Here is a 10,566-nt window from a genome sequence, read left to right on the forward strand (position 1 = left end):
GAATGTCACAAAGTTCATCATGAATACAAGTGGGCCATTTAAGTCCCTTTTGTTAAAATCCAACACACTGTTGTTAAGTTCAATAACATTTAACCATTACGTCATGAAATATTGATGATGTCATTATGAATTATATGACGTAACCATGTCACTATGACGTAATCATGATAAGCGTAGTTATGACGTAATCATGATAAGCGTAATTAAGACGTAATATTTTTCAAATTGTCATTATGACTTAAGCACTTTTTAAAAACATAAAACATAGCACCTCTGATTTCGATTCTTCTAAATTGTCTGATAATAAAAAGACAATTGATATCCTGATCACGAGCTTGAACTGTTGACGTCCTCGGTACTTTCTCGTCTTTCTTGTATCGCCTCCTCATCATCAATTGATTCGTCCATATAAAGCTCTTCATCCTCAGCGTTCTTCTCGTTCATTGCGTCAACGTGTTCAGCTAACTTCTTCTCAATTTCATGATAACGTCTCTGTTCCGCCATGCTCTCTTCAGTCTGCTCAAACGGTATACCTTCCTTCATTTTCTCGTCCATTTCCTGCTCTGTCAGTCCCTGCTCTAGTCTCTTCTTTTCCATCAATTCCCGGAGCTGCTTCATCTCTTCTTGAAGACTGTCCAATTCTTCCCTCAGCTTCCCATTCTCTTGTTGAAGGTAGTCAGATTTGGCTTCGCGCATATTAGTAACATACTTACGGTTTTCACGGCATTTTCGCGCCGCTTCGTTGTTTCTGCGTCTTCTTTCTACGTATTTTGGATCAATGTATTTGGGATTGATTGGTTTATCCACCGAGCCTCTTTGACCAGGGGAAAAGCCCAGCATCGATTGATGTGGAAGATGCGGACTTTTCTTTACCAGAGGTAGGGGGTTGGCTTGGGCTAAGGCAATTTCGGACAGCTGAGCAAGGCCATTGACGTAAGGTCGTGGCGGAAAGGTAGAAGATGACTCGATTGGTGAATAATAATCTTGTGGTGGTAGTTTATGACGTAATTTTAGCGGAAATGACGACGCTTGTGGACTTTTTGATTCTTTTTTATCAGCTGGATCACCACTGTCTGCGTCTTTTCGGACAGTTAGCTGCAATGGTTGCTCCGAAGTTTCATCCGACCCATAACTGTTGCTGTTGCTAGGAGATCCTTGCCAACTGTCGCTAGAGTATCCCTGGTTGCCATGGTGATGATAATAATCGTATGATTGGGTGGTGACGGGAGGTTTGACCTCGGCAGAATCAAGAGCGATGGATAATGGCGGCGGCGACTTACTGTCGTCTTGTTCTTCCTTAATAGTTAATTCTTTATAGGCTGATTGATAATTAATTCTCATGGATGTGTGACTTGAGCTGTTGGACCCGTTCGATTCGTGAGTGATGACGCCCCTGGATGTGTCTGAGGTTGGCATGTTGAGGTAGTATGGATATTGAGCGCCGTTTGATGGGTATACTGTTTGAGATGGTTGTAATGGCAATGCTCCACCCACTGCTAGCAATGGCGGTGGTGAGGAGTAAGCGACAGAACGACTTGATGTCTGTATTTGTGGTTTAGATGATAATAACGATGTAGGATCCGATCTGTAATTGAGACCAGGTGATGTAGCTGGTATGGGAACTTGTCCCGAAGAGCTGGGCGATTCATCCGTAAATTGTTGATCAAGAGGTAGATTAAATTTTCTTTTTATGGCAGAAAGCTCGCTGCGAAGGTCGCTATTCTCTTTGCTGAGGTCACAAATCCGATTTTCTAACACCATGTCATGGTAACGTCGTTTTTCACGTGAACGTCTCGCAGCGTCGTTATTCTTACGACGCTTTTCCCAATAATGTTCGTCTTTATATGTATCATTTATAAATTCCCGCTGCTTTCTGCTTGGTATACAAGGTCGTCCGTCGGTCGTAGATGACGCAACATTCTGAGCACTTGCTTCCGAGGTTTCTGCCGCATTCGCCTCAGCTAAGTGCATACTGAGATACTGGCGAACCGACTGGTCAGTCATTCTGGCCACTGATTGAATATCGATCTGATTTGTATTATGTGAGGTATTGTTTAAACGAGGTAGCTTAACTTGGGGTTCTCCTTCCGTTAACATCATAGCCCCCAACTCATATAGTTGACGGGGGGTCAGGTACGAACCATATCTGAAACGACAGAAAAAAGAGACATAAGTACAGTGGAACCCCTGTAACCGATTACCGAAAATCCTGAAACCCTGATATCGGCACGTTTTTTACCATCTATGTGAATGAAATGAAATGCATGGAGTGTTACGTCCTACTTTACTATCTATTTTAATATAGACGACTAACTAGTAATAATGAATAAAAAACAAAAAAAGGAATCCTATGACCTAACTGTTTAAATCATATTAGGATGCAAATTAAATAGAAATCAAAAATAATAAATCTATACATAAAAATTTAAAAAACCAAAACTTTTTGAAACACCTGCACTACGTAGTTCCAAAACACAAAGTTATATAAGCTTCCGATGTTGTACAGTGACGAAATGTGTTTTGTTTTCAAAAATAAAATGGAAAATTACTAACTAATATAAAGTTAGTATACAAATGTATCCATAGTTTGTAATATGCCGACTAACTTTGATAATAAATATCAATATAAATTGTAAAACAGCATGGATACTTCGTGTACAGATTACATGCTTAGTTCATGTGCACACGTGAACCTGTGACGCCTTAAAACAGTACCCAACAAAACAATCCCAATTCACAAAAACTGTAAAAACTATAATGACACAAAAATATAATATTTTAGGATGGGTATGTGTATTTTGGAGAAAAGAGAGGGGTAGAAAATAACTTATGTAACTTGCTCGAGGGTTGATTTGGAATATTTTTCTGTTTTCATGTCACCATGTTTTTAGATACGTCGCTTTCGTCTATTACGATTTTAAAGACATCAATCAACCCTTTTACAATAAAAATTTCTTTAAATAGTCAACGAACTCGAAAAGTATGTTCGTGAAACATTCACTTGTGTCACTAAAAACTCGGAAGTTTTGTTTTTAAAAAACGAATAAAAAGGTTTGTAAAAAACCGACACTTATCAATTGTCAACGGTTCACTTCTGCTTCACTTGTGCGACAGACTTGACATCCATGACAGAGAAAGTTATTGTCATATAAAATGCAAAAAATTAAAGTAAGACAGTTTAAAATAATTTGAAAGAATAAAAGAGAGACGGGAACAACCGCTTAGCACAAGAACTTTCACCTTAGATTCACAAGGATCTTGTTACCAATTTGTCTAATCCCTCATTGGTGTTGGTATTACATAACCCTAACCCTTTCCCTGGTTAGCTGTACCCATTTACAGCTGTATCGGCTCGAATGGGAAAGAAGTATTTTTCAAGGTAACCAAACTATCATACGCTAACCGAAATTAGAAACCACTACCCGCTAACCGAAATTAGAAACCACGACCCGCTAACCGAAATTAGAAACCACGACCCGTATCTGTTCGACGTAACTAATAAAGATTCGAATCGATCTACACAATTAAATCTCTATAAAAGAAATTAGGAATCAATAATGAAAGATTTCTAATCTTATATGATATTTATCTAAATATAATTTCTAAAATTGAAGTCATGGTTTCCGTTCTGAACTAATGAATGATCAAAGAAAGATTTGGTTTCGATTGTCCAGACTGACCTTGTTGGTGACTTTACTCCGTTTTGAAATCCTTTTAATATCAATTTTTGTTAATTCAAATAATCCGAGCAGTAATGGCGGATGTGGTTCCAGGTGGGGTATGCTTACTCTTTTAAAAACCTGATACAGCTTTCATTATGAAATACTGACTTACTTATGATTGACATACTTCCTCATGAAAAGTCCATTAGCTACTACTAATGTTTCGCCAATATTCTGATTTCGGGTTTCGTTTTGCGGTTCAGATCGATCATCAGTAGGATTCTTGGTTTATTTATTTATTTATGTTCCGTTGTGACACTATCCATTCCACATGCAAGAATCATTGCATAGTGTAGTCAAGACGACCAACAACGCCTTTAACTAATATATTGCTATCTATTGCAACTAGTGTTATTTAATGATATTTAAATTTTATCAATTTATATTCAACTTTTCTTAGTGAACCATTCAATCAACGAGAGAAGAAATTGAAAGGTAATGTAAGTCAAGGCCAATAATAATAATTCGAGGTGATAAAACCTATCAAAGATGCAAAAACCAAGATTCAAGTTAAGGTGATAAAATCTGCACAAGATACAAAAACTTCATTTTATAAGAAACAAAACAGCGACCAACCAAGAAGACACGATTGTATTCAATGTGACAGCTCCATTCGCAATTCAGATGTAAAAAGAGACGTGAAATTACAGAGTATGGCAGTAAGTAGCCTAGTGTATAAGTCAAGGCCAGTAAGAGTACGTCATGGTGTTTATAGTAACCGTAATAAACATTAGTTCCGGTTCACCAGACATTCTAAATATACTGTTCAGCAAAATACATATTATTATTTGTATTGCTGATATACACTATACAGTATCTAGTTCTTACAAGGTCAAATAGATATTCAATGGACTTTATTCCGTTCAAGGTATAAGTAACACCATAATGATCTAATGAAATTTAATAACGTTACGTTATATTTTGCATCATACTTTGTCAATATGTTATTTTTCATATATCTGCATTTCATTATATATCTCTTGCAAATAATTGTACTGATAAATTTGTATGCTGCTCATTATGGGCGTATATGCAATAAAATCTAATCTTTATCTAAATGGGACATACTTTTCGGACCAATCCTACACCCCTTTAAGCTGACATTCCTTCCGAACCGACACCAGTATTGAAACCGACATCCTTAAGCCGACATTCCCACCTAAACCGACATCCTCTCAAAACCGACATCCTTAACCCGACATTCCCACCTAAACCCGACATTCCCACCTAAACCCGACATTCCCACCTTAACCCGGCATTCCCACCTAAACCCGGCATTCCCACCTAAACCCGACATTCCCACCTTAACCCGGCATTCCCACCTAAACCCGACATTCCCACCTAAACCCGACATTCTCACCTTAACCCGGCATTCCCACCTAAACCCGACATTCCCACCTAAACCGACATCCTTAACCCGACATTCCCACCTAAACCGACATCCCCTCAAAACCGACATCCATTCGAAAAACTCTTTGCCAGTATTCTCTCTTAACCTTTGTTCATGTCTCATGTCTCATGCCAAAACACATAATCATGCAACCAACAAAATGTTGGGATTCCATGGGATTCCATGGGATTCCATTTGATATATATGCACACAAAAAATACGACTTAAAACCAAAATCTGGAATAAACAAAAAATAATTTTGTAACGTCGAGACGTTCAAAGAGAGTGAAAGGGGCTGCAAGGAAAGACAACTCTGTATAAGAGACTTACTTAATGCCTCGAGCATGGTCTGTACTTAAAGGAAGATTTTGTAATATATCATTGGAGATACTTTTGTTACATCATAAATAATAATTCTCACAACTGACAAAATCCGGGAGGAAAATGTGGAGTAAAATTACGTCTATAAGTTTTGTATTATCTTCTTTATGAGGTACAAATAAGCTAGTGAGTGCATTGTATATTTTATATAGAAACAACATCTTAAATAAATTTAGATATTAACTTAAGTCCGATAAGGCATAGCCCACTATCAAATGTTTGATCATTTTACATAGTGAAAGAATGGCCTGTGGCCTCCCTGGAAAACTTTGTGGCCCCAGCTCGGTCCCCTCACCTGATGTTTCCTAAAAACTCCACTGGTAAAAAAACATTTGAATTGCTCCAATCAGGGACACGACACTGGTACACCAAATAAGGTACCATTAAGACATATAACTCATATTAGCACAAAGACTCAAAAAAGTAAGACATAATTATTTTGAGTTTGCAGGTACATAACAATCTTCATTTCAGTAGCCCAAGAAGGTACACAACGTTTTACAATTTGCTCAATAAGACACAGAACAATAAGACACAGAACAATAAGACGTATAACTTCATTTTTATATTTCGATGACCTTGTCCGTTATTGAACCCCTTTAATCCTGCTTTCACGGCAGCCCGGCAAATATCATGTATTCTTTTCTATTATCGGATTAGTTTTTAAATTCCATTAAGAAACATTTAAAAATGTAAAATAACACACAACTTATGGTGGACTTAGTAGCTTCGAGTTACCAGCTCCTACGCTTTAGTTGAGATGGAATTGATAAGAAAATGGCATGATATTCGAGACAACAGATAAACAATAGATTTAAACAAGATCAAAAGATGAACAACAATTTTCCTGTTAATCGGATTGGACCGGAAGAATTAAAATGGACCTTTGGAACTTCATTATAGAAAAATTGGAACTGGAAAAGTACTGCTGATATATTCCACATGCACCATGGCTGCAGAAAATAATACTGACAATATCAGAGTTCATTTTTCATTGTATACGTCACCTCGTGCCACAGAATCAAACCTACACAGATATCACAGTTAACGAACTGAATATGAATCCGAGGGCGAAATAAATTGTATTAAAGATGTATTCATATATTAGATATTATCTATGACACATAATTAATTTAAATTTCATTATTAAAGCATATGTCACAAACAAGGTCGTATCTATAAATGCCTGGGAGGGGGGTGGATTTGGAAGCCAACGAATTTCAGACGGCCTGAGATGAATTTTGAGCATTTAGAGGGCTTAAATTTCACATCATGCCTGAGGAAGGGGGACGGGATCATAGCCCAATGGGCCACCCCCTCAAAACGCCACTAGTCCTATTTATGCATTGAATAAAACAACAATCAATAATTCAATAACGAAATACAATCTTATGATATACTACTCCTGGGATTTTATTGTAGGCCTCTGTGACGTTTCACAATTTACATTGTAAGGGTGTTGGGTGAAAATCATTTAAACCTAATGCTAGGGGCGGACGACCGTATTTTTTCGCCCGATCACGATTTGGCAGAGAACGGAATCAGTGGCGTAATTTATTTTTAATGCTAGCGATTTGCACGGGCGTAAAAAATCATCGTCGACATGAGATTGAGAGGGCACACGAGCGAATTTCATTAGCGATCGGACAATAGAATACGCTCGTCTGCCCCCAGCATTAGGAATAGTGTTCCATGATCGTTATTTAAGATGCCTAAGTATCAAACAAGTAAAATATCATAAACCAGTCATCAATAATATACTTCACAACATCCAGCCTGTTCTATCTCAAAAAACTGGACAAAAAATCGATATTTTGACAATGAAGTCGCCATATTTCTATGTAGGAAACGTATGAACCAGGATATCGGAATAAATACAATATAATTCAGATAGTGTCTCTCTCAAGGTCGCGCTAATAAATATGTTTTTTTACGTCAATAATAAAAATGGCGATTGACAGTCACGTTTTAAAAATCATTCAAATAACATTAAGCCAAATTTAAATCTAGATATAGTAATAACATACAAAAAATATAAAGATAATATCAAAGTACAGATTGTTATTACATTTAATATTACTGAGTTTTTATTTATATAATATTATGTAATATACTGTTTTTAAGACATAGAAATAGGTAGGTAAAGAAGCACAAGATATATGAATATACTATTTCAGACATTGTAATATACTTAACGATATTAAAATATTAATAAAGACAGCATTTTATACAACTGAACTGTATTGAACTAGTGGTAGAAATAAAACATATTGCATATTAAAGATCGCACAGAGAGAAACTCTGAGAAACAGTTTTAGGTTCTGTTTTAATATTTCTATTGATGTATTGAGCACTATTTTAACACTGGTATTTCTATATCACTCCACAATTGATGTCTTGAGCACTATTTTAACACTGGTATTTCTATATCACTCTACAATTGATGTCTTGAGCACTATTTTAACAGTGGTATTTCTATATCACTCTACAATTGATGTATTGAGCACCATTTTAACAGTGGTATTTCTATATCGCTCTACAATTGATGTATTGAGCACTATTTTAACACTGGTATTCTATATCACTCTACAATTGATGTATTGAGCACTATTTTAACAGTGGTATTTCTATATCACTCTACAATTGATGTATTGAGCACTATTTTAACAGTGGTATTTCTATATCACTCTGCAATTGATGTATTGAGCACTATTTTAACACTGGTATTTCTATATCACTCTACAATTGATGTATAGAGCACTATTTTAACAGTAATATTTCTATATTGCTCTACAATTGATGTATTGAGCACTATTTTAACACTGGTATTTCTATATCGCTCTACAATTGATGTACTGAGCATATTTAATATCATATGTTTAATATTTCTAATATTCTATTATATATAATATATTACATTAATATTCCATAGGTAATTTCTCACATCACTGAACTTTATCATATATAAAATTACAACTGGTTAAAACTATGAACTACATAACTGTAACACTAATAGTATAACATAGAAACGTTATACAATAAAATATTTTCACTGTCATATATTATCATATATTGACGGATGAACCGTTCTTACAAGTTTGACTGTATAATATGTATTGGTTAGACTACAAAGGGTTGCTTTAAAATATGAACTACATTAAACTAATGGTTTAAACAATGAAAGTAAAGATAGGAGAAATTCTACTAGAAGTTGATGGATGAACTACGATGAACACGGGTGACCGTTCATACAAGTTTTACTGTTTTATAGGCAAAATGTTCGCTTTAAAATATGAACTACATTCAACCATATAGGGGTTATATAGGAAAGTTATACATTCTGAATATAATTCGATATAACTGAAGTACACTATGGTTGAATGACGATGAATAATACCTTCAAGGTGCGCCACGTAATCAATTCAAACACCCTACTATTACATCTTATGATGTCACTCAGTTTAATAAGTCGGTCAATTATTAAACCGATATTACATTATCCGTCCCGTTGTCGATTATTACAACCGGTCATCAGATACTTAGTGAAATAACTTCTTTTGACCGCAATTCGCAACCTGTATATTACTTCGGTTGAGAAATGATAACAGAGAGGCCTCATCACTGAAGAGAAAGATATAGGATTAGACCTTCCAACAAAGATGTGAATAAACCATAGTTATATAATAATATTCTATAAATAACGCACGCTATGGAATTAACCCTGTTTTTATAAAAAAAAATCTTTAGTTCCTGGTCAATAAACATATAGAAACAGGTGCCCTTTCTCCTTTATCTATCCTAATAACAGATTGAGAGTTATATTAAAGACTCGTATCAATTGTGAATTTGGCCAGTGCTTTTAAATAAGCATTTCTCGACTTTTCCAAACATACTACTCTTTACATCATAAACCGGATTTTAAATAAACCAACCAAACTCCTAAAACTGCTGTCCAATGCAGGTTGAAATTACCATGTACCGAGAATACTAACAATTTAAGGCGTATATTTAAATAAATCTATTAAGAAATATTTGAACTTTTACTTTAACTATCACCATCTCGTCAACGGCTCTCTCTGTAACGATGTTTACAACAAAAGAAAAATAGTTCTATAAAAATAAGGAGTGGGTGTTGATAGCAGAATTTCCTATCATTTCATTTTATAAACGTGTTTTTGTGACATTAGATGATCCTTACGCAATTTTCAACTTAGGCTGTTTTAATAGACCAATTTTAATCTTTTTACGTCGCAAGAATCATAAACAGATCTGTCATGTTTTTTTTTCGTATTTTTAAATGTCAGCATTTATACAAAAAATACATGTCAACAAATATACCTGTACAGCCTGCAATTATGAGATTGAATCATAAGCTTGAGTTTGAATAAATGAAAATATGGAACAAATAATAAAGAAAATTTCCTATATAGTACCTCTGGACATCCCTAAATAAATGTCATACAAATTTCTTATTTATTCTTCAAAATTTACCCAGAAAATTTGACGAACTTCAGAGATATATAAATATACATTAAAAGTTTCCCAAATTTTTTTTCAACAATATATACCTCTATTATTTCCTTAAGTAATCGATCTAAATATTTCCTTGACAGTCATCCGTACTATTAAAATATTCACCTGTCAATCAAAGAAATACATCAATACTAAATAAGTTCCTCGATAATCTTTTGTTAACGTATACGTCTAAAATGGTTCCTAAATCAACACAGTGTTCCGTATAAAACAAAAAATTTACCTGTCAAACTTAAAATTCGGTGAACTATTTTATAAAATAAACAAAATAAAGGACGAGGGAAATTGCGTTTTACACAAAAATGATGTAAACAGAACAATCCCATGAGTTAAATAATATATTAATATTTTAACCACTAGACAAGCTGACGCACGTTGAATTTCTTTCAAATATTTCAAACCTATTCCGGTTTATTGGACCAATCAGAAACCCTAATATTGGACTATCGACACTAGGACCGTGTCCTTAAAATCACTTTGAAGATTTGCTTCAAGGGGGGGGGGGGGGGGGGGGGGGGGGGGGGCAAAAAAATTTTTAAA

The 10,566-nt window shown here is 35.1% G+C and overlaps 1 protein-coding gene across 1 annotated transcript; it reads right to left on the reverse strand.

Moving 5' to 3' along the window:
• Positions 1 to 1,671: 1,671 nt before the first annotated feature.
• LOTGIDRAFT_79457 (hypothetical protein) lies at positions 1,672 to 1,878 on the reverse strand (the record flags this gene model as incomplete). The annotated part of the gene is made up of 1 exon (XM_009050483.1): positions 1,672 to 1,878. A coding segment is annotated over one exon (207 nt), but the record flags the coding sequence as incomplete, so codon positions are not given.
• Positions 1,879 to 10,566: the final 8,688 nt, after the last annotated feature.

Source organism: Lottia gigantea (assembly GCF_000327385.1).
Source record: "Lottia gigantea unplaced genomic scaffold LOTGIsca_15, whole genome shotgun sequence".
In the NCBI taxonomy this organism is placed as follows: domain Eukaryota; kingdom Metazoa; phylum Mollusca; class Gastropoda; family Lottiidae; genus Lottia; species Lottia gigantea.